General features: G+C 42.3%; 1 protein-coding gene across 1 annotated transcript in view; it reads left to right on the top strand.

Annotated features, from left to right (window-relative positions):
- Positions 1-24,939, top strand: part of TEX264 (testis expressed 264, ER-phagy receptor) — a 248,990-nt gene that overhangs the window by 141,620 nt on the left and 82,431 nt on the right. The window contains exon 3 of the mRNA XM_033925797.1: positions 7,906-8,074. Coding sequence (XP_033781688.1) covers positions 7,906-8,074 — 169 coding nt within the window. The remainder of the gene's footprint in view (positions 1-7,905; positions 8,075-24,939) is intronic.

Raw genomic sequence — 24,939 nt, 5'->3', positions numbered from 1 at the left:
AGGTGAAGGGCAGGGAGGGAGTAGGGAGATGTTTAAACTTCGTGGTGATAGTAAGGAGGAAGGGAGCGCGATAGGTGACCGTGCGCGTTCCCTCCCTTAACTGTGGGGACAAGGCCATTCACCGCTCCACGGGTTGGTGAATAGCCTTGTCTCCGTAGCCACGGTGAACACAGGTTTTTCCTCACTGTTTTGGCGGGTTACCGCAGGTAACAGCCACCGTGTCATTCTCTGTTGCCCACCCCTGCTTTAAACTGTTCTGAGGCAGCATGTAATGAAATGAAGCACAATAAACAGTAAGCTTTTTGGAAGGCAGTTGGATGAAACAAGTCATTCTTTGCATATTTCTTCTTAAGTTTTTCTCACATTTCCTTTGGGAAGTTAGAGAGCTGAACATTCTGCTTCTGATCTGCAAACTGATTTTTATAGCACTCTCTTGCTCTTGACGCATACTTACGTAGTTTGTCAGTTTCATTATTTATGGTAAGTCTTCCCTGACCCAAAGTTGCATTCTTTCAACACCAATTTCAACTGGCATCTCCACATGGCATAATTAGGATCAATCATTTTTTAATTGTACGCTTAATTTCAATTTACAGTTGTATCTCCCAGCAACACATTTTTACAGTGTTATTCACAATATTTCTCTGGTTGCACAGTATAGTTGCAAGCCTTGAGCTGTTAACCACTGCAGACTAATAATGCAAAGTCTTTGCAAATGAGCTGAGTTATGCGTTGGTTTCAACAAATTCGTGGGACTTGCTTGCGCAAGTATTAAACAAATGACAACAGATGACCTTTATGATCTGTTCACTCTGTCCAAAAAGGGGCCAGAGAACTTGACTATGATCCAGCTAACAACCTGATTGATGTTATTTCTGCTATATTGGCTGCAAGCCTTCAAATCGGGGGTTATAAGTGATGGAGAATTCAGGTTTTTGAACCGTAAACAACCAAAGATTCATAAAACTTTAGTGAGTCCACTGGGCCGCCCAATTGTTTCTGAGATTGGCTCTGTTTTGGAGCTACTATCGGAGTTCATTGATTCATATCTCAAACACGAAGTTCCTAAGAGTACATCATAAGTGACAGATACTACAAGTATGTTAAATGTTCTGTCACATGCTCTTTTAGTTACGATGGACATCACTGTATTGTACACAAATAAACCACAGCAAGCCGTGATTGGCATTATTCAGCGCCATTTGGAGCAACTTGAGTTATCATCCGTATGAATTGGAGTATTGGCCTGGCTTGCCCAGATAGCCATTAACATGAACTATTTCCAGTTGGACAACACGATTTTTCCCTACTCCATATCTTGCAATTCCCCTTCTCTTCCCTTTCCTTTCTTATCCCCCATATCCAGAATATCTCTCCTTCTCGTCCCTTTCCCCTTTTCTGTGTCTAGCATCTTCACTTCACTTTTCTTTCTTTCCCTACCTCATCCCCTGACTTTGCAGCTTTCTCATTCCCTTTCTGTCCGTCCCCCACCCCTCAGGTTCTCTCCTCTTCTTTCCTCCTTGTCTGCTGCTACTACTACAACCTTACCTCTCTGCAAGGTCTGCCTTATGTTAGGTGCCATTGACTCGTGCTCGAGTCCTAGCGACATGATGAATTGCGGATCTAAAAAGAATTTGGCTTTGTGCTAGTCCGGAAAAGCCCTCCAGCGTCATCCCCATGGTTGTTTTAAACGTGTCTAGCCATCTGATTGCAGGTCGCTTCTTTGCCTGGTTCCTTCAATCGTTCCAAACATGATATCCTTCTCCAGTGACCAAAATAAGACCATCTTAACTTCATCATTTGCCTTGCAACATTTAAATTGGGACACACAGTATGGGGCCCTTAAGTACATGCACACGTTTGAGGCCTGCTGCATCCCATCCCCCTTCAGTGTCAACTTCCTGTCAAAGGGTGCAGGGCATTGCAGGCCTTGAGAGTGTTTCTGTGCTCAAAGGCCGTGCACTTCAAGCACACTGCTTTATGTTGTTCTGAAAAATCAGAGCTGCATCTCCACCCCTCTAAATTCTGCTGCCCTGGGTAGACCCCCCCCCCTAGTTCGCCTAGTGGGAGGACTGCTTTCTTAGTGTGGTTGGATAGGGACCAGTCGAATCAGAAACTTTAGTAGCTGCATTTCAAACTGGGGCTCTAGGAGTAGAAATATGAATAGCACTTTCATGGAAGGAAACTGATGTATCTTAATGTATCTGGTACATGGAACTAGATGCCTTTCTGTGGTTACAATCAAAGCAGTTTACCAATATATATATATTGGGTTACTAGATGTCTGGATTTCCCAGGACATGTCTTCCTTTTGAGGACATGTCCAGGGGTCCAGATGGCTTTTCAGAACCCGGCACTTCAGGCAGGAGGCAATCCGCGCATGTGCGGATTGCCTCCTGCTCAATTAAAGCAGGCAAGGGGGGGAGGGGGGCTGAGCGAGGGTGGGACTGGGGCAGAGATGGGTGGGTCTAGGGTGTCCGGATTGTACAATTGTAAAATCTGGCAACCCTATATATATATATATATATATATATATATATATATACTTATTTTTTGTACCTGGGTCAGTGGAGGTTTATGTGACTTTGCCAGAGTCATGAGGAGCTGCAGTGAGAATCAAACCCAGCTTCTCAAGTCACTACACTGACCTGATTTGTAACCCGTTCCAAGCTCCTTTGGGAGAATGGATTAAAAAAAAAAAAAATCAAATGAACAAACCATTAGGGTTCTTCTCCACTCCAGCTGTCTCATGTAAGATAGAGTAAACAGCATGTTGGTGTTTTTAACCGCTTTATTAATGCACAGACAATAAACATCTGCTGCAGATGTTGGAGGTGGCAGCTGGGAGGTAGCAGAGAAAAGTACTGTATAAGCAGAATGTAGGATGAAGCCTCGCAGTATTTCAGGAGGCCAATTCTTCTATTCAGTGATGAGTTCCTGCTTTTGCTGACTAATGTAAAACCTGAACCTGGCTAATTCTCATGAAGACTTGGTCTTACCCTTGTGTTCTGAGATTTCATATCCTCTATGCACCATTGAAGTGAGTGGCCTGCTCCTTCACCCCTACTACCATGCTAATATTTCTGGTGCCTACATTTTAAGATCTTAGGAAGCCATTGAAAGCTTTGGTGGTTCACGCTTAATCTGCAAGATTCAAATAGATATTGAGAGAAGCAAAAGATGTGTATGTCTACTTTTTAACAGACTGTGTCACTACTTCTTGGGTCTTTTCCCCCTCTTAGCCTGCATTTTATGTGGATCCTAAAGGTTTATCTTGACATGGATTTCTTTTCACTTGGCTTCTATTCTTGTAATTTGTACTTTCTTTCAAATGTCAAAATCTAGGATGAATGGGCCTCTGTGCTACCCTTACTTGACTTAGAAAGAGCAAGCATCAAATAGGGTGAGGGTGGTTGTTGTGTAGTCTTTCAAAATAAAACTTTTGAATTTTAGGATTAATTACTTATACAGTATTTCCAAATCCAAACTCAAGGTAGATTACAAATTCAGGTGCAGTTGATGAGTCCTTGCTCAAGAGGACAATTTAAGTTAATATTTGAGACAATGGAGGATGAAACCACTTTCCCACTTTCCACAAGGGGCATTACTGGTAGAGGTGAGATTCCTGGTTCTCAGCCCTGCCATAACCATTAGGGAATTGCTACTCTCCAGCATCGCCAAGCATGGAACGTTAACCCAGCTGGAAATATAAGTAGGCAACAAAGAATGGTTTGTAAACTCCCTTTGTATAATAGTTTGAATGACTGGGAAACTGTTCCATGCACCCACCACCCTTTCCATAAATAAATTTTCCCTTTAATCACTTCTAAGAAGATACGCTCTGGCCCCCTAATGACAAAGCAGCTATAGACGCAGGTGATAGGCGTGTGTTATTGTCGCCTTTATTAAGCGCATGTAATGCATGTGCAAGAATCTGAGAGCAGCGGTCTGCGGTATCTCACTTACCTTCCTCGGCTCCGGTCGAGGCTAGGGGCATGTTGACCGGAGGTAGCACAGTGTGTGACTGCAGTAGCCCGACTAGCCCACCCACAGCAGCATATTCAGATGATAAGAGCAGGGGCCTGTACGATAGTCGGCACATATGGTGCCTGCTGGTGGAAGTAGAGCGCCTGTGTAGTTGGTGGCACAGAATGCGCTTACTTCTGTAGAGAGCGTGCTTGTGCGGTAGACAGCACAAAATGCGCTGGCTACTATGAAGATAGTTCTTGTGCGGTAGGCGGCACAAACTGTGCTGGTTGGCGCACAGATACTGGAAGTGGCACCTGTGCGGTAGTTGGCACAAATGCGCCTGTGCAGAGTTCGGCCGTTGCTTCTTCTCAGGAGGAGATGCTTGCTTTGTAGCAGCATTGGAGGGGGAACAGTGCTTTTGCTTCTTAGCTTTCTTACGCAGTTCCCCCAGTGGCGGCAGCACCAAAGAAGCTGAGATAGAGCTGGACATTGAAGTCGACGGTGTTGGAGTTGGCCATCCTCGATGTTGCTGCAAATCTGACCCAGAAATTATCGGAAGGAAAACAACCCCGAGAGAAAAGCTGCAGATTTAAGGTTCCTCGGAGAGGAGAAGGAGGCTGGTAGGCTGAGGTCTAAAAGTACTCTCTTTAGTTATACTGGCAAATAAAATAAATAGAAAATAAGTTTAATATGGGAAAGCATAAAACATACGCAGTTAATACATGCAGAAAATAAGTGCGTATAATGTAGTATGTTAAAAACGCATACGATAGACGCTGAATGGTGTGTGAAGAGAAAACCAAAAGATGGCTTCTCTGCTCCGTGGAAAACAAAGAACTGATGGTCCGAGCTGGCAGCAGGTGGGAAGGCCACCCGCACATACGCAGTATGGACAGGTTTTTATTTTTAAATGACAGTTTATTTTGTAAAGTCCATGCTGGGTTCCTTATGTGAGACTATGCTGCCTGCTTGTCCTGGGATAAACATCAATTCACATCTGTTGTAATCTTAGGGCAGTCAGAGCATATTGTGATGTCATTGATTTTTAAAGGAGCTCCTCCATTCATGAGACTCATACGCAGATTTTTGTACCATGAAAGAAACTAGCCAGAAGGAAATGTTCACAAATCTTGTTTTACCTTGTTCAGATGTGGCTAATTAAAATCTTAGTAAAAGACAAGATGGCTCAGGTGCTGCATAAAGGAAGTCTTTGATGGAGTATGAAAATGGATTGTTTCATTTTCAATCCCTTTATTCTGTGAGATGGATGTTGAGATCTGACGGAGTCTGGACCTTGAGAGGTATTCAGAGCTCTTGAAAGTTGAAGAGCTTTCTCAGATGCAAAACCCTAGCGTTCAGGACAACTAGACAGATCTACAAGAAATTAGGTTTTTACCTTGATAATCTTCTCTTTCTAAACCCTCAAAATAAAGCATCAAAGCCACTACAGCTGATTATCACTGAAATCCCAGCTTCAGATAGCAAATGATTCAATACCTAAGCACTGACATTGATGAATATCTCTTAACAGCATCATTACTGGTCCTCTGGCGCATCCCTTCCAAGCAACCTCTAGAGAGGACTTCTCATCTGCAACAATGGGTTGAGGGCAGAGGGTGTTGTGCAATGGTCTTTGATGTCCTGAAGTCCTGCCACATTATGTGATTCAGGAAGACATCACCTCCCCTTACAGTTCAGACACTAGTAATCTCATTTTGAGGAAACGAACAAAATCCATCTTGGTACCTCACACCCAGCACCAGTTGTATCAATAATGATAAGTCTCCAGGACAGATTCAACACCTTTCTCTATGGTACTACCTAGAGGCAGGATATTGATGTGAAGACATTGAGGGGTTTTCTGGTCAGCATTGCTCACCATCGAGGTGTAGATCCCAGTGGGCAAAGAGATGTCTTAAGAGGCATTGTCTTTTAGCCAAGTGAAAACTTGGCCTCTTCCATCTCCCGGAGCCCAATTTCTTTTTGTTTGCAGATGGGCAATTAATAAAATAAAATAAAATTAGAAAAAGAGAGAGAGGCTAATCTGCTTGTTCTAAGAACATTGATTTTAAAAATGTGTTCTCTGCTTAATAACTAAGCGGATAACAATATTTGAATACATACAACCACAACAGAACAATGTCATAAGAACCCTTTATTACCTATCTTAAATATCACTGCTAAAAAATAGCATACAGCATGTCAAAGTTTACACTCTAAAATAGCTTTCCCAGTATTAAGCTAATAAAAAGCCTTAACAAATAAAAAAGTTTTAGTTGCTTTTTAAAAGACATTTTGTCCTTCATAATCTCAAATATCCAGGTAGTGAGTGCATTCTAGAAACTTGGACCCGCTACTGAGATAGCTGAGGTTTGTGTCTTCCTATAGTGTGCCTTCCCAAGTACTTCAATTGATAATTTCATGGCAGACACAGATCTCAATGATGTAGGACAGGGGTTGGTAATTCCGGTCCTTGAGAGCCACAGGTAGGTCAGGTTTTCAGGATATCCACAATAAATATGCATGAGATAGATTTGCATCTCAAGGAGGCAGTGCATGCAAATCCATTTCATACATATTCATTGTGGATATCCTGAAAACCTGACCTGCCTATGGCTCTCGAGGATCGGAATTGCCTACCCTTGATCTAGGAGGTAAGTAATGTTTCAACATTTGAGTTATTTTATTGGGTCAGACCAAAAGGTTCATCATTCTAAATATTGGTTTTTTTTTTCCATCAGTGGTAAATCCAGGTCCCAAGCACTTAGCAGAATCACAATGAAATGGGTTAGATTCTCTGCTTCTTATTCACAGGGATAAAAATCCCCAGGTTTACCTTGATAATGATTTATGAACTTTCCTTCAGGAACTAGTCTAAACCTTTATTAAAGCTAGCTACACTAACTGCTTTTATCACAGCATCCAGCATCTGTGCCCTTCTACTGCTTAGAGCAAGTTCCAGTATCCCTCCTTAGAGCAAGTTCCAATGACATTTCTGTGCCTTAGAGCGGCTAGGCCTCTTCAGCTTGGAGAAGAGATGGCTCAGGGGTGATTATTATGATAGAGGTCTATAAAATAACGAGTGGAGTGGAAAGGGGAGATGTGAATCGCTTGTTTATTCTTTCCAAAAATAATAGTACTAAGGGGTATGCAACGAAGCTACTAAGTAGTAGATTTAAAACAGACTGGAGAAAATATTTCTTCACACAACATGTAATTAAACTATAGAATTCATTGACGAAGAATGTGATGAAATCGGTTAGCTTAGCAGGGTTTAAAAAAGGTTTGGGTAATTTCCTAAAAAGGAAGTCCATAGGCCATTATTGAGATGGCTTGGGAAGTCCACTGCTTATTCCTAGGATAAGCAACATAAAATCTGTTTTACTAGGTACTTGTGACCTGGATTGGCCACTGTTGGAAACAGGATGCTGGGCTTGATAGATCTTCAGTCTGTCCCAGTCTGGCAGTTCTTATGTTCTGATATATACTTAATGAGAGTGGCATTCTTTCTTCTGTAAAGATTGTAGTTCACCCTCCTTTCCTTATGTACTGGTAATTATTTGTACGTATACACTGTATGTTTATTTGTATAAAGTTGTTTTATTGCTTGTTTCCCAGTTTTAAATTGTCATAAGCATTGAAGTATTTTACTTTGCGTGTACTTTCCTAGAAGAAAAAGGGATTGGGGGGTATAGATAGGTATAGACCATTGCTCAGGCAATGGGCCTGATGAGCCGCCGCGGGAGCGGACCGCTGAGCAGGATGGACCTATGGTCTGCCTCAGCGGAGGCAACTTCTTATGTTCTTATGTTACAACAAATTTTTAATAAACTTTAATTATTTAATAATAAACTTGACACATTTTGAGCTAATGACGTTCCTGCATTAAGCCTCCATCATTGAATTGCTTTAGTATTTTTTTTCTTTATGTTTCAGGAGAGGAAGCTGTGTGCCCACCCCTGGATCGAAATCTACAAAGGAGACAAAATCTACTTTGTGTGTCCTCTTTCACGCCAGGGAGATTTCTACGTCCCAGAGATGAAAGCGATACAGAAGAAAAGTCAAATGGAAATGGAGGGGGAGGATAGGCAGATGGACAACACAGGTTTGAAATAGATTATGCTTTCTTCCTCCTTGATATCTCTTTTATATTTTTGGTGTGATCTGAAACCTTCCCTGGTTCAGAGTCGTCGTAGCTTCCCTCATGTAATCGAGGTTTTTGTTACATAAAAACATTGATAGTCACGTTAATCAAATCACTGTATATTTTCCAGGACATACTGATCTAGTTTTGGTCTCACCTGAACTTGTACTTCTGTTTTCCAAACAAAAGTAAAAGTCCATAAATGCAGTGGGGCTAAAACTGAGTCTTTAGTAGTCCTTGAGTAATAAAGCCAGTTTATTATCCTTGTCAGTTCTCAAACAGCAAGAACAAACCCGTTTCTGATCTTGGTGTAACCTCCACTCTCCCCTTTTATCCCCTTTAAGGAGTTGACCATAGAGTTTTGCCAACTTACTCGACATTTACAGGACTGAAAAAAAAGTCAGAGTTTTACAAACACTGATAATGTTCAAGTGTATATCAAAATTAGATTTTCCATAAAGATCTTCTATTGAAGAGGTGGTTTCATTCTAGGTAATGCTGTGGATAATTTTATGACTTTTGCCAACATTTAGCCAGAGTGGACCTGGCTGCTTTGAATAAAGGAATCTCTGAGCAATGGGCTAATCGCAGGGAACTGAGACCAGTTGCAGTGTAGGTAAGAGAGGCTGCCTTCCTTTGGGGGGTGGGGAAGTTCTAAGGGAGACATTGGGAAAGGAATGAGGAAGGAAAGAGCAGGCACGGGTGCTGAGAGCTGGAAGATATGGGTTGTGAGGGGAAGAGAGACTGAGGGAAGAGATATGGAATTTAAAAGGGAGAACTACTACTGCTATCCATTCAGTCGTGTCTGACCCTTTGATACTCTGTAGGAAGAATAGCTGAAGTGAATGCAAGCTGAGGAGGAGCATGAGCTATGATGCTGAAGAAAGAGCAACAGAGATGAGATCAGGGAAAGGAACTAATTTGGCCTTAGGTGCCTCAGTCAATCAGGGCCTTAGGCCCCTCCCAGTGCATCCCAGAATGCTCCTGGAAGGGGAAGACCCACCATTTTGACGAGGTGGGCCTGCCGGCAGGAGGGAATGGGGACGTGTGGGGGGCCTGGGCAGCGACGGATGAGGCAGGAAGGCATGGCATTCTTCCTGCCAATCTTGAAAAAAGTATAGGAGCTTGGGGGAAAGGACTAGGTGCATGGACAGTGAAAGAGAGGGATTTTGTTTTTTAACGGATGTCGGGGCCTTACCGGCAGGGTGGGCTGTAGCCTTACTTTTCTGTCAGTGCCTGAGCCAATCGGCATTCAAGCATTGACAAGAAAGTAAGACTTTGACAGCTCAGACCTTGTCAGTAAAGTTTGCATGGGAAACAAATTTCCCTGCTGTGCATTACACGGAGTGCTCATTAGAATACTAATGAGCTCCTTGTAATGCATTAGAATAGGATTCTTGGCGACTGCTACCAACGATCAGTAGCAGCCACAGAGAATCCTTTTGGCCATCAGCTGGAGAGGTTCCTTGCAAGTAACCTTTTTGTCCATCGGGACCTGTATCACTGTTCCCTCTAAGCTGTGCGCACACACAAAAAAATAAATTTTTGCCTAAAATGATTTATTGAAATGAGACTTTATGTTACATAAAGTGTAACTAAAATTACATTGTGTTTTTGTTAATTCAGAATAAACTCAAAGACCTGCCCATAACTGAACTCCGGGCCCTCTGGCAATCATTTTTATAGCGCACACAAATTTAGTTTTTCTTTAAAATGCGCACAGATGAAATTTTTTCCGCACGCAGCCTATGAAAAATTAGAGGGAACATTGGCCTGTATGTAACATAGTAAATGACGGCAGATAAAGACCTGAACGGTCCAATCAGTCTGCCCATTAAAAATACTTGATTAAATTAACTTGTCTCTTCTTTGATGTTTCTGGGTCATAGACTGTAAAGTTTCTTGGTTTGACTGCCTGGCATTCCTCATGTGGTATAATAAGGAGAGGCTAGTGGAATGGTCACCGGTGCCTCTCCTCTCTGCCCCCTCTTGCGCACCTCTTGAAATGTTGACTTGAACAGCATCTTCCACCTGCTGCTTGCACAGGCCTCAGCTCCCTTCTGATGTCATTTGCTGGTCGTGGGACCAGGATGTGATGTCGGAAGGGAGCTGAGGCCAGCGCAATCGGGTGGAAAATGCTACTCGCACCAGCGAACATTTCAAGAAGTACTCAGTGGGGGAGGGGGGGGCGATGTGTGCCAGCCTTCCTAGTTACACCACTGCCTCTCAGCTCTTGGTAAAATACTACAGCTATCTCCCAGAAGTCAACTTGGCTCCCTGAGCTGGATCCTTATTCCTTGGCTACTGAAATGATATCATGTAGGCAGCCTAAACATAGTAGCTTAGTATGAGTGTATGCTTCAATGTCTTGGGCTGCTGTGTAATCTTTTGTGATCCTTGCTGGGATTCCAGAACTCAGGGTGAGCATGTGGCATGTCCAGTGTTCCCTCTAAGCTGCGCTGGCGTGCGCTGGCGCACAAAATATTGCATCGCAGCGCACAAGTTTACGTCACAGCGCACGGCGTACGGAGATGGCAGGGCGGCGAGAGGAGAATCGGGCGAGTTGGCGCTGGCGCCCGATATTTGTAGCGCACAGCGAAAAAAATTTTGCCCACAACACCCGCCCGCTTAGAGGGAGCACTGGGCATGTCAACATGGCCATTGGTACAGAATCTGTGAGTAGCAGGGGAAGTGGTGCAATGCAAAAGGGGATGAGAAATCAGTCCCAAAAAACTGGAATGTTCCTGGAGCCAGGGAGGGCAGAGCAAGGAAATGATCCATGCCTGTGATCAATAATTAAACCTACCAAGGAAAGAAAGTCTCACCGGTAGAGGAGAGTGAGAAGGGATGGGGGAGCTAAACCTGCATTGAAGAGGAGCTGGTTTAGGCAAAGGTACACTGGAGTTTGCTGGCTAGTTTAAGGAAACAGAAGTCTGGGTCAAGGGAAAATGAGAAACAGAACAAGCGAAAAAAAGATTGAAGGGGTGCTATTAAACCCTCTACCCCCAAAGGAGAAAAAAATTAAGTGCAGATGGAGTGGGGAGCGGGGTAGAGGACAAATAGGAGTGAGGAAGAAAAAGAAATTAAGGGAAAGGACAAAGATTGAAGGAAAGGAAAAGTGTGTGGGTCAGATGATGAGCTGAATCACTGGCTGGAGAAAAGTGCTGTACACTTCTCCCTCCATATCCACAGGGGTTACGGGCAGAGCCGGCCCGTGAATATTAAAAAAAAACGCGAATAATATTCGGGCCGGTTCTGCCCCTAACCCCCGCAATGACTACAGGAGCTCAAGGCAGCCATTTCCTATGAGTGATCTGCATGAGGCAGGAGCGTGGGAAGATCGTTCCTGCCTCGAAAACCCACTAGACCACCAGGTAAGTCTTAAGGGGGGGCTTACAGGGCTTAAAATAGTTCGAAAAATGTAAATGTTTTTTTGGTTTAAAAATGCAAATAACTGAATCCACGGATGCTGAAACCGTGGATTTGGAGGGGGAAGTGTAGATGTAAACTTATCTTGGCACTCAGAAGCTGTTATAGAATTTATGCTCCGAATTAAGATGACTGCTGTAGGCGTCTATTTGGCTAAGTTGAAAAAGTGATTAGATGGAAACCAAGATTGCTTCATATATCCAGTCCAGTGGTATCTGTGACTGCCTCTTCAAATAACTTTACTGTTGCATCTTCTCAAGAGTGTACTCTATATCAAAGAATGAAAAGAAAATAAATCTAAGGTGAAGGGAATTATGCTAGACTCCAAATTAACTTTTCAGGCCCAGATAAATGAGCTAGCAAACAATTTTTTTTTTTTTTACTGCAACAGCTCTGAGGCATCCATTCCTCTTTAAGTCACAATAGCTTTAGGATTATTGTTCAATCAATTTCATTACCTCAACTAGACTGTTGCAACTCCTTCTATAGGGGAATTTCAGTCAAATTGCAGGAAAAACTTCAATTACATCAGCAAGATTAATCTATAGACTAAGTGAGTTTGAAAGAGCATCTTCTCTTTTGAAAAACTTACATTGGCTTCCCATTAAATTACGGATTGAATTTAAATTAGCTTGTTTAATATCACTAGGTAACATGATTTTTGTTCCTGGGCAATAAGTGTAATTTCCTAATTCCTCATACCTAAAAAGTAAAGTTTCCATCCATTTTAGAAGTTTGCTACAAGTGTACCACTCTGTCATGATAAGACAAAACACAGCTTATCTTTCTTTTATTTAGTCCTAATCTGGAAACAAGACAGAAAGAAGATTGACTCATTTGAGCTTTAGTGCTGGAGATGGCATCACTGAAGCCATCTGCACAGTGCGCAGCAGCCTCGAAAAAAGCCAACAGGATGCTGGGCATCATAAAGAGGGGCATAACAACCAGGACGCGGGAAGTCATCATGCCATTGTATCGAGCGATGGTGCGTCCACATCTGGAATACTGCGTTCAGTATTGGTCGCCGCACCTCAAGAAGGACATGGCGGTACTTGCGAGAGTCCAAAGGAGAGCAACGAAACTGGTAAAAGGGCTGGAACACTGCCCATACGCCGAGAGGTTGGATAGGCTGGGGCTCTTCTCTCTGGAAAAAAGGAGGCTCAGGGGAGATATGATAGAGACCTTCAAGATCATGAGGGGCATAGAGAGGGTGGATAGGGACAGATTCTTCAGACTGAAGGGGACAACAAGTACGAGGGGGCATTCGGAGAAACTGAAGGGAGATAGGTTCAAAACAAATGCAAGGAAGTTTTTTTTCACCCAAAGGGTCGTGGACACTTGGAATGCGCTACCGGAGGAAGTGATCAGGCAGAGTACGGTACAGGGATTCAAACAGGGATTGGGCGGATTCCTGAGGGATAAAGGGATCGTGGGATACTGAGGGAGGAGCTGGGATGTAACACAAGTATAGAAAGCTAACCAGGTCATGCAAGACCGGAGGGTTAGGACTTCGATGGGAAGATAGGACTTCAATGAGAAACCAAGGTGGCAAGGGAGCCCCTTCTGGTGATTCAGACAGGTCGTGACCTATTTGGGCCGCCGCGGGAGCGGACTGCCGGGCAGGATGGACCTATGGTCTGACCCGGCAGAGGCACTGCTTATGTTCTTATGTTCTTATGATTTTAGGTGTGCCGTGGACTGCCAGAAGAACTAACAAATCGATTCTGGAAGAGATCAAACTGGCTATGTCACTCGAAGCCCAAATGATAAAGTTACGACTGTCTTATTTTGGACACACCATCAGAAGAGAGAGATCACTGGAGAAGGTCATCATGTAAGGAACCAGGCGAAGAGGGCGACAAAAGAACATAACATAAGATAAGAATAACCTTACTGAGTCAGACCAATGGTCCATCATGCCCAGTAGCTCGTTCTCACGGTGGCCAATCCAGGTCACTAGTACCTGGCCAAAACCCAAAGAGTAGCAACATTCCATGGCCAAGATAACTGAAAGCAGAGTTTCAAGAGATGTTGATGTGTAGGGCCTCAATCCAGTCGGGTTTTCAGGATTTCCCCAATGAATATGCATGAGATCTATGTGCATGCATTGCTTTCAATGCCATATTCATTGGGGAAATCCTGAAAATCCGACTGGATTCCAGCCCTCAAGGAGGGACTTTGAGATCCCTGCTTTATACTGTCAGGCACTATAAAGCACTATGTACCATCAAGGTTTTAGTTACCTCAATGTCATGCCAAACTCATAACATCATCACCCCATGTTGTATGAGCCCTGTCCCGTCATATCCTATTAAGTACTATCATGCTCCCGTATATATTTTCCTACCATATCATGATCTCAAATGTACTGTCATGCTCTACATTACTATACCCTGTTATGTTTTATTATGTATGTAAACTTGTAGCCTGTTCTGAGCTCTTCTGGAAGGACGGGATATTGTGACAAACCCAGTGCCAGCTCTGACTTTGTCCCAGGAAAAATAGGCAAAAACATCCATCCCCTGACTAGAAGAGCTGGCCAGGTTAATGTTAGAAATTAGGAGCCAGCGGTCTACTGTTCAGCCAGTGAGGCTTAACAAGACAGAGACTGGTCTGTTAGTAACAGGCAGGAAAGCTCACAAGAAAATAAATCTTGTTATAAAGCCAGCAAGGTTTACTGCCTCTATGGAAAAGCCTGTCACTTTAAGACAACCTTGGTGTAGGCAATACAAGAGAGCCAAGCCCCATTCCCCTTCCCAGGCGTAGGGGACTTGGTAGGACAGGAAGGGGAGGGGGCAGGAAGATTAAGGGTGGAGCGAGGAGATGGACATAACAGAGCGGCCAGTGGAGCCCCCAACAACGCTTCCAGAGTGCACGGAGGTGGGTCTTTGAAAGTGAAAAGGAATAACCTTGTTGAACTTTGTTTGCTGTGCTGGAAAGGCAGAAACCTCAGCTGAAGAAAGAAAGAGAGGGGTTGTTTTTTTCTTTACTGAACTGTGTTGCCAAATTGGACATTATTTTCTTTCTTATTACCTTTATTTTCTGGCTGTGGGTTGTTGTTTTTTTTTCCTTCCAAAGTGACATTGAAACCCAGCAAGGAGGTAAACGCCCAGTGAAGCTGGTTTGGAAATAACTCTGAACTATAGAACAATGCTAAGAGTGTTTGCAGGGTTCTAAGTACTACCGGGATGAAGCTTTGTTTCTTTATTTACTTGACAAGCATGGATTTTCTTGTCACCTGTTTATGGGCGTATTGAGACTATTGAGAAAGGACCTGAATTCCGTTTACCAGAATAGAGCTAACTCAGCTCCCACCTGCGGTGCAGGCAGCCATAATAACCAGCTTCAAAGTGGTGATGACTTGTTTTGTATGCTCCTACGTTTTTGTGAAGAAGTCTGTGGTTTGAAAGGATCTGAGAAACATTGCCCTGGTGAAATGAACTGTTTGGATCAGAAAGCCCAGGGACAGTAAAGCAGTAGTGTACATTGTATGAAGAAACAGGAGGAAAAGTGTTGTTGTTTTTCCTGGAATTTGACTATCCTAAACTAGGTCCAGTATTACCTACTGTTTCTTTTCTTGGTGATACCCTTCCTACCGACCAGGGTAACTGGTGACCCTAGGCGAGTTTTACTTGAAGGGTTTACTCCATTTCCAGGGGAACATGCCCAGAGTTCTACAAAGGTCGTGGCTAGCGCCCTCTACTGTTCTAAAGAGAGGCCCAGCTTGTGACAATATGAATCCCAAATAAATAAAAATAGGAGGGAAGCAGGATAGAAGGGATGGATTTAATGGATCACAGAAATTTGAATGGAGAACAGAATCAATTTGAGGTTTGAATTTGAGTTTTGAATCAAAAGTAACACCAAGGATTCTAATTGAGTCTTTGTAAGGTAGTGAGTGACCATTGATAGAAGAAACAGTAGGGAGGAGGGGCATAATGAAAGGGCAAGAAGAGAATGGATTCACAATTAATGGAATTAAGAAAAAGAGTCTTAGATTTAAGTCAGGCTGAGACACAAAACAAACAACTATTGAGGCAGGTGATGGATGAGGGGGTCCAATATGTAAGAAAAAGAGGTGCAAGAGTTGTTCTCAATAACAATAAAAAGGGGAGCAAGAAAGATATTGAAAAGGATTGGGGCAAGGATAGGGCCCTGAGTGAAGCGGAAGTGGAGATGTGTTGACACCAGCAAAAGAAAGCTGATATGAGCAGTCGGAACAATAGCTAGGAAACCAGTCTGACAGTGTCAGTGATACCAATAAAGTGGAGACGGCCGAGGAAGAGCAAATGATCTACCAGGTCGCAGGCAGAAGATAGATCTAGCCTAGAGAGTAAAACTGATACACTTGCTGGTAGATTGGAAAGAGTTATTGCTTTAGGGCTTTTTGTTTGGGGATCTCACAGGGATAGGCAGCGCCATGCTTGTGCCACTTTTTAGGGGAACTTAGTTGTGACAGAGGGCGTGTACAGTTGGGGAAGGAGGAGGATTGAGAAAGGTGGTGGACAGAAGTAGAGAAGAGGGAAAACTGGAGGGGTGGCAGATAGAGAAAATACAGGGAATTAAAGAGCAGAAATACTAGTAGTTAGTTTGAGCTGGAAATATTTTAGTTTGGGGGTGGTAGTTTGGAGAAGGGGTGGGGGGATTGCTTCTGACCCTAAGGGGGGGGGTCTTGTGGTGGGAGGAAGGGTAACTCTTGGGATATTTTGTGTTGTTATGGAGTATGGGCTCGGGGATTATCGGAACACAGATCTCCGAGCCTCTTCTTGTGGTAGGCTTGCTGGAGCTGGGAAGCAACCTTTACGTGAGAAGTAATTAGGGAGGGATGGGTGGAAGGGGGGGGGAATGTTGTACTTTGTTATGTCATGTTCTTTCTTTGATGTTTTGTTTATTGAAAATAGCAGAAATATTAGAGAATGAAGGAGGGGGTAAAGATGATGAGTGAAGGTGTCAAAAGTAGTCAAGGTATTTTAAAATTACATTTGCCCAGGAAGCTTAAATATTTGCTTCAGAACAGTATAGTACTGCCTCAACTTGACTACTGTAATTTGTTTTTTCTTGGTTTCTCTGAAAGCATGCTTCATTCTGTACTGATCTAGTGTTGCACGATCACCATAACAATGGCCCTAAAGGCAGCTTTTACTTTTGAGCTATCTTCCAAACAACCCTTGTAACAGCGACACTACTTAGGGTCAATATATCTCATTGCCCTAATCGTCACTGGATCTCTGATATAAACTTATTTTAAGAGCATAGCTTTACCACTATTTCCTGTTTACAACCTTTTACTTTACTTTCTATTGAAAAAGCTGTTCATGCGAAACACAGAGTCCACTAAGCTGAGCAGGGCTTTTTGCAAATGCTTATTCACAGGGGTTCCTAGGAGTACCCAGATAACTCCTGTGTTACCTATCCAACAAAGAGGGCAGTTTAAGATTGTATCCTGCTTCCCCAAAGATCTTATAAGAATTCTTCCAGATCTATAAACCGAGAAGAGAGCTTAGAGATGTAAATGGGATGAAATTAAGTTTGGAGGGGAGAATGTCGACTCTGCATGCTAGAACTGTGGAACGCCTTGCCTGGTACTGTGTGGGGAGAATGGATTTTAAGAAAATGCTGAAAACTCAATTGGTTGCTAATGCCTTCTTATGCTAAGATGTATTTCAGTTGATAATTGCCTTCTAGAATTTTTCTGTCATCGAAGTATGATTTAAAGCTTGTTTGTAGTTCTGAACTGATTGAATTTGTGTAAAGCTTGGGCCTGACTGCCGTGCTCCTGACTCGTGCACCTGCTGCTGGGAAATAATACAGAGCCGTTGAGGGAGGGATATACGCTGGACCACCAGGATTGAAAAAGGTACGGCGGCAATGACAGCGACAGGGGGGGGGTTGTTTTTAAAAAGGTGGTGCGGCTACGGCACAGGGAGGTGTGTTGAAATTGTACGGGGGGGGGTAGCGAGGCAGTGTTTTAAGAGGTGATGCGGCCGCAGGGGGGGTGTTTTGCATTTGTAGGGGGAGGGACCTGCGGGCGGTGTTTAAAAAGCTGGTGCACAGAGGGGAGGTATTTTGCAGCTGTGGGGGGATTCAAATTTTGCACCTTCGCTTCATAAGATGCACCGAGATTTCCACCCACTTTTGGGTGGGAAAATTATTAGGTTAGGTTTTGTTTTTTTTATATACCGCCTATCAAGGTTATCTAAGCGGTTTAACAATCAGGTATTCAAGCATTTTCTCTATCTGTCCCGGTTGGCTCACAATCTATCTAACGTACCTGGGGCTATGGAGGACTAAGTGACTTGCCCAGGGTCACAAGGAGCAGCGCGGGGTTTGAACCCACAACCCCAGAGTGCTGAGGCTGTAGATCCAACCACTGCGCCACACACTGCGTCTTTTGGAGTGAAAAATACGGTATGTCATTTGGAAACCACATAGTTGTATGCGGTATATAAATTTTTTAATAAATTGTTGTAAACAGGAAATAGTGGTAAAGCTATGCTCTTGAAATAAGTTTCTATCACAGATCCACTGACGATTAGACACATAAAGCTTAGGGCAATGAGATATATTGAGCCTTAAGTGGTGTCGCTGAGGATCTGGAAAACTGTTACAAGGGTTGTTAAGAACATAAGAATTGCCGCTGCTGGGTCAGACCCAACAGTCCGCTCACGCAGGGGCCCTTAGGTCAAAAGACCAGAGCTCTAAATGAGTCCAGCCTCACCTGCGTACGTTCCAGTTTAGCAGGAACTTGTCCAACTTTGTCGTGAATCCCTGGAGGGTGTTTTCCCCTATATTAATGTGATTAGTTTAAGGGCTCCTTTACAAAGACGCGCTAGCCGAAAAACTACCATCTGCTCAAGAGGAGGCGGTAGCAGCTAGCGTGCGTGGCATTTTAGTGCACGCTTGTAAAAGGAGCCCTAAATGTTTTATCTATTCTACAGCTCTGAACTATTTTCAATTCTTAAATCTATTACGCCAGAATCAAAAATCAATAATAGTTCATTTGAATCCACTCCCAAAGCACAAGATTTGGCAAATTACTTTTGTGATAAAATTGAGAAATTACGAAAAACTTTTTCTCTTCAAATATCTGAAGAACTTTCTCACTCTTCAGATTCATCTGTTGTTCCAACATCTAAATGTTCCAATTTCAAACTTCCATCACTTAAGGAAATAGAATGCATTTTTCAGCGAATTAAATTAAAAAACTCTCGTTCTGAACTTATCCCGCCTTTTTATTTGAATAAATTTTTTTCCTGCTTTGGTTCTTTCATCCACTCACTAATCAAGAATAGTCTCTTAACAGCAACTGTTCCTACTGATTGGAAAAAAGCAATAGTCACTCCAATTCTGAAAAAATTCAATGCCAACCGAAAAGATGTATCTAATTATCGACCAATTTCTAACTTACCGTTCTTAGCAAAAGTGACTGAAAAATTGGTCTTTGAACAACTATCAGATTTTATTGAAACTTCCAATGCTTTACACCCCAACCAAACCGGTTTCAGGAAACACCATAACACTGAATACTCACTGCTAGGTCTTATCAATAACATTCATTACTTTCTTGATCACCATAAATCGGTTGCCTTATTCTCCTTGGATCTTTCCGCAGCCTTTGACACTATAGATCACACTCTGTTACTTTTCCGTCTGGAATCTTTTGGTATTAGTGGACAAATCTTAAACTGGTTTAAATCTTTTCTCTCTGACCGCTCATCTACTGTTGTCACTAACAACGCTCACTCTACTCCTTATACTACATCTTTTGGAATACCCCAAGGTTCTATTCTATCACCTCTCCTATTTAATATCTTTCTCTCCCCATTACTCACCATCTGCCAATCTTTAGGTTTCACTCCATTCTCATATGCAGATGATATCCAACTCCTTCACCCACTTGACCCAGAAAAGGACGACGAATTTACTGAAATTAACACTAAACTAGAAAAAATCAAAATCTGGCTTAGTTCCAATAAGCTTTCTTTGAACATACAGAAAACACAATCAATGATTTTTACCTGGAGAAAAGACATCGTTCCAATATCCTCATTTTTACTTGATAATTCTCCAATTGCATCAGTAACATCTTTAAAAATTTTAGGTGTAACTATTGACTCTGACTTAAATTTCCATAACCACATCAATCAAATTGTCAAATCTTGTTTCTATAAACTCCGACTTATACGCTCTATTTCCTCTTTTTTAGAACACAAATCTATCAATATACTTATCCATTCTATGATAATATCAAAACTAGACTATTGCAACTCTCTACTCTTCAATATACCACAAAAGGATAAAAAGAGGCTCCAAATTATCCAAAACACCGCAATAAAACTAATCCATAAAGCAAAAAAATATGACCACGTAACTCCTTTACTGATAAAATCCCACTGGTTACCCATTAATCATCGAATCACTTTTAAAATAGCATTACTAATCTTTAAAACTATGGCGTCTAAGGAACCACAATTTATCTCCAAAATGATTATTCCTTATCATGCTTCTCGTTCCCTTCGATCTATTTCTCAAGATCTATTATCGGTCCCTTCTTTAAAAACAGTAGGCACAAGAAGAAATGAAATGTTCTCTGTTTTAGGACCTCACACTTGGAATTCCCTGCCCTTTTACATAAGAAAAGATAAAGACCTCAATTCTTTTAAAAAATCTTTGAAAACTTTTTTATTTAAAGATGCTTTTACCATTTAATTTTATACTTGGTTTATATATTACTTGTTTTTCAAGCTCAATTTTTAATCTTTTAATTTTAATTTTTTGCCCCTTCCTTATGTATGAAACTTTAATGTTTTTCCCATATTAGATTGAGAATATTGTAACTTTTTCCCTTTTTCCCTTTTTTCCCTAATGTATCAAGTTTGTGATGTAACTCCTTAAAGTTCTAACATTGTATGTTATAAATTTTTGCCTTTCAAAAATTTTAAGAAGTATTGTTTTAACACTATTTGTTATCATTTATGATATTTTATTGTACATCGCTTAGAAACTGTTATAGGCGATACATCAAATAAAATTGAACTTGAAACTTGAAACTTTGCCTTTGTTTTACATTGTCTTGAGAGATCAGAAATTTTCTGTCACACATTAGCCCCAAATCTAAACAGTTGTCTCCACGGTTGATCAACCCAGCTAACTCTGAGGAGGGGTCTTCATCATCTGCTTACTGCTCTTTGCAAGCTACTTCTTGAAAAATCAGTTCAGCTGCGATTGCGCAAAGACAACTGGTCTTTCTTTGAAATTTAGCAGTATATTTCCTCAGGAATGTTAAAAAAGGGGTTACCTAAGAAAATTGCCTTCAGAAGCGTAAAATAAATTCTTGTGTTGCAGAAACTAAAGCAGGCAAATTATTTTACATCCATAAAATAAATATTATGAAATTTAAAAACTTCAAGACCTTGTTCTTTTCTGCAACACAAAAGAGACCACCAAACGGACCCTATTAGATCACTCTACAACTGGTATTTTGAAGAGATTGGAGAGATTGAGCCTAGAGGGTAACACAAAAGTATCAAATTCCATCTCCCCCCCAAAAAAAAAGAAATTTTGATCTGCCGTGGAGAGTTAGTGAGATACTAGGCCACAGAAAGTTCAAGAATTAAATCTAGATGAAATTTCAATATCTCCAAGAAATCCTGTCTCAGCATCTCCTGTGGGGAAATTAATAAAGAGTAGATTATTATAACACTCATCATTCTCTATGCTCTCAGCCTTGAACTGTGAAAAAGAATTCTCTTTCATGAGTGCTAACTTAGCATTCTCAAATGAGGAGATATCTCATCCTGTTCCCAAACCCCAGCCTGACTTACCTACAAGGTGTGTTTGCAAGGGCAGAGAACCTGGAGACCATTTGACAAGAAAATTGGCATAATTACTCAATGTGAGCTCCACGTGAATCACACAGGAGGAGACAAAGGATGTGTGTATATATTTATTTGCATGTGCAGAGAGTAAGCAACCTGAGGCATTTAGTCCCAGAAGTATTTTTTTTTTTTTCATTTGGAATGATATTAGCATCATTATAGTATCGTAATATGTTCAAGTACTTGCATACATTTATAAGAATATTGAAAAACTCTTCTATTTAATATATCTCTGTAAAAAAATATTTCCTGACATGACTCTGGTCTACCTTCCTGCAACCTACCTTCTACTGCTCCTATGTCTCTTAAAGAGATTTGTTTGAATATTAATACCTTTCAAGTGCTTAAAGGTCTGTATCATTTCACCTTCTCTTCCTATCCATATTCAAGTCCTCCAGTCTCTTCTCATACGTTTTATAGCACAAACCCTATACTATTTTCATCATCTTCCTCAAGTCTTTTCACATCCTTGTAGAGCTACAGCCTCCAAAACTGGACACAGTACTCCAAAGTAGGACCTCACCAAAGACTTGTACAGGGGAATCAATCCCTCCCAGAGCTCAACTCCAGGCTCCAAACTTTTGCTGGACAGGGTGGCACATTCGCCATCGGAGGCAACAGCGAAATATCTTGTTCCAGGGAGTCAAGCATTCCCTCGCTCAACTCCACCGCAGAACCCAGCCCCCGAACATCAATCCAAAATCTGATGCTAAGTCGGCAGTATTGGGGGAGATGAGAGAGCAGGCAACATCACGGCTTTCATCATTCCCTTTCTCTTAGAGTGTGGCATTGTGGAAAAGTCGAAGAAATCTAACAGTTTCAGTGCAAAAAAAACCAGGTAAGCCACAATAGCAAAGAAAATTCACTGGAACAGACAGAACACCGTCAGAGTCCGTCCACCATCTTGACTCCTCCCCACCAGCTGCATTTCTCTCTTCACTTTTATCTAGTAATCTCTTCTCTATTCCATGTCTTGCGTTCTTTTATAGTTCATGGTGATTGCCACATCCTTTGCTTTTATTAGATAGCATCAGTAGCACATCCATTGTCATTGGTCCTAGCCCTTATAAAGTATTGTCTGTGACGTGCTATCCCCTGCCATCCGTGGAGCCTATGTAGGCCTCGTTATGGTGTGGACTCGACGGGAAGCGCAGGCTGACAACTAATTATTTCTTTTGGTCTGGTTGTAACCTCAAATACAGATTTGCAACCCCATTTAAGGTTGGAGCCCTGCTTTAATGGTCATAGATGAGCATCCGACCACTAAAATAGGGTTATAGTCACAAAATTTGGTATGCACTATGCTAGTTCTAGAGAGTTGTCTTGTAAGAGCAGTTTAGAGGAAACTGGTATAGTTAGGGGAGTGGATGAGATTCTTGGAGTTCTCTTGTTGCTAAGGACCTTGGTTTTGGCTTAATAAAGTACATCTAGTTTGGGGAAATGAGATAGCTAGTGTAAGATATGGGGATGACGGAACTGCTGTGAGAAGAACATGTTATTTTAACAGCTATGTTAGAAGACTTAATGATATAGTTTACTGTATCTAGCTCCAGGACGCACCTCTATGGTATGTGTCAGGCATAGACCATGACAGAGTGTGGGCTGTAATGTATGACAGTGGGTCTTTTATAAGATCACAGAGTGAATTGGATTGAAATGGTGTAACAAACAAAATCTTCCTCGGACAGTGCCTTCCATAGGAAGGAAAATAGAAACTCTCAAAACACTCTTTTACAAACAGAATACTCTGTAAAGGGGAATTGATGTCATCTTTAAAAATAAGAGTTCTTAAGTGATTTTCTCACAAACTGAATGAGCTTAGGAATGACATATAATTTCATAGGGTGAAAATATAAATATGTATGTATTGCTGCCTCAGATAAAAAGCTTTAAACTGCATTGAATATTTTTACAGGACTGTAGTGTAAAATATTTTTTAAATAAAATCACTAAAACAACAGAGTTACAATACATAGAAAAAATACAATGGAAAATATATACAAAATTTAAATACACAAATAGCTTACATTCTAAAAAATAAAATAAAATACAATGAAATAACCCTATCTCAGAAAATTACAATCTATAAAGATTCATTTGCTATCTAGGAACTTAAATACTGGCCACACTTCCCAGTTGACTAGGGGACACTCAATGAAGTTACAGGGAAATACTCTTAAAACAAGTTTCAAGTTTATTAGGATTTTATATACCGCATATCAAGGTTATCTAAGCGGTTTTACAATCAGGTAATCAAGCATTTTCCCTATCTGTCCCGGTAGGCTCACAATTTATCTAACGTACCTGGGGCTATGAAGGATTAAGTGACTTGCCCAGGGTCACAAGGAGCAACGTGGGATTTGAACCCACAACCCCAGGTTGTGGAGGCTGTAGCTTCAACCACCGCGCCACACACTCCTCCAATTGGAGGAATTTTTTTTTTCACTCGGACAATAGTTAAGCTCTGGAATGCGTTGCCAGAGGATGTGGTAAGAGCAGATAGCATAGCTGGTTTTAAGAAAGTTTTGGACAAGTTTCTGGAGGAAAAGTCCATAGTCTGTTATTGAGAAAGACATGGGGGAAGCCACTGCTTGCCCTGGATCGGTAGCATGGAATGTTGGTGGTACTCCTTGGGTTTTGGCCAGGTTCTAGTGGCTTGGATTGGCCACCGTGAGAACGGGCTACTGAGTTTGATGGACCATTGGTCTTATGTACCCCTGAATCTGATGACCCGATTTAGATTTAATTACTTAGGGCCATTTCTACAAAGCCAAGGTAGCAATGCTGTCACAGTAAATGCACCAAATCCCATTCAATTCCTATAGGCTTTAGTACACTTAGGCCCAGATTCTCTAAAAGTGCGTCCCGATTTTAGGCAGCTGTAGGCGTCCTACAGCTGTCTAATCAGCCAATCGGGATGCACGTTTTTTAAAAAAAAAATGCTCCCCAGGCAGGCCGCCTATATTGAAGGCGATAGGCCCTGATTCTGTATAGGACGCCCGGGAGAGGCGTCCTATTCAGAATCGGCCTAAACTAAACCCCGATTCTGTAACCGGCGTCCATGTTACAGACGCGGGTTAGAGAATCGGGTTAGATTAGACACGGCCCGCTACACTTATCGCGGCAAGGGATCTCTCTGCCGCTATAAGTATAGCGGGCCGCGGCCTGTCCGATCGGATGCCCCCCCCCCCCGACAATACCGACCGACCGCCCCCCCCGACACTACCAACCGCCCCCCCCCCCGACATTACCGATCTCCCTCCCACCCCGACACTACTGATGCTGGCAGGAGAGTGTCCAATCCCTCCTGCCCGAAGACGGCACCCCCCCCTCCTGCCCGAAGACGGCACATCCCCCCTCTCCTGCCCGAAGACTGCACACCACCCCCCGGCGCTAACAACCCCCAAACTAACCTGTTCTTCGGGCCAGACGGTTCTTTCCCGTCTAGCCGGTAAGCCCGCCTCGTCGAAATGAGGCGGGCTCGCCCCTTCCCGGCCCATCCCGCCGAAGCCTAAGGCC

This window comes from Geotrypetes seraphini, chromosome 17 (genome assembly GCF_902459505.1).
Source record: "Geotrypetes seraphini chromosome 17, aGeoSer1.1, whole genome shotgun sequence".
Lineage (NCBI taxonomy): Eukaryota > Metazoa > Chordata > Amphibia > Gymnophiona > Dermophiidae > Geotrypetes > Geotrypetes seraphini.
The sequence above is the reverse complement of the archived record's forward strand: the minus strand, read 5'-3'. Positions and strand labels throughout refer to the sequence as shown.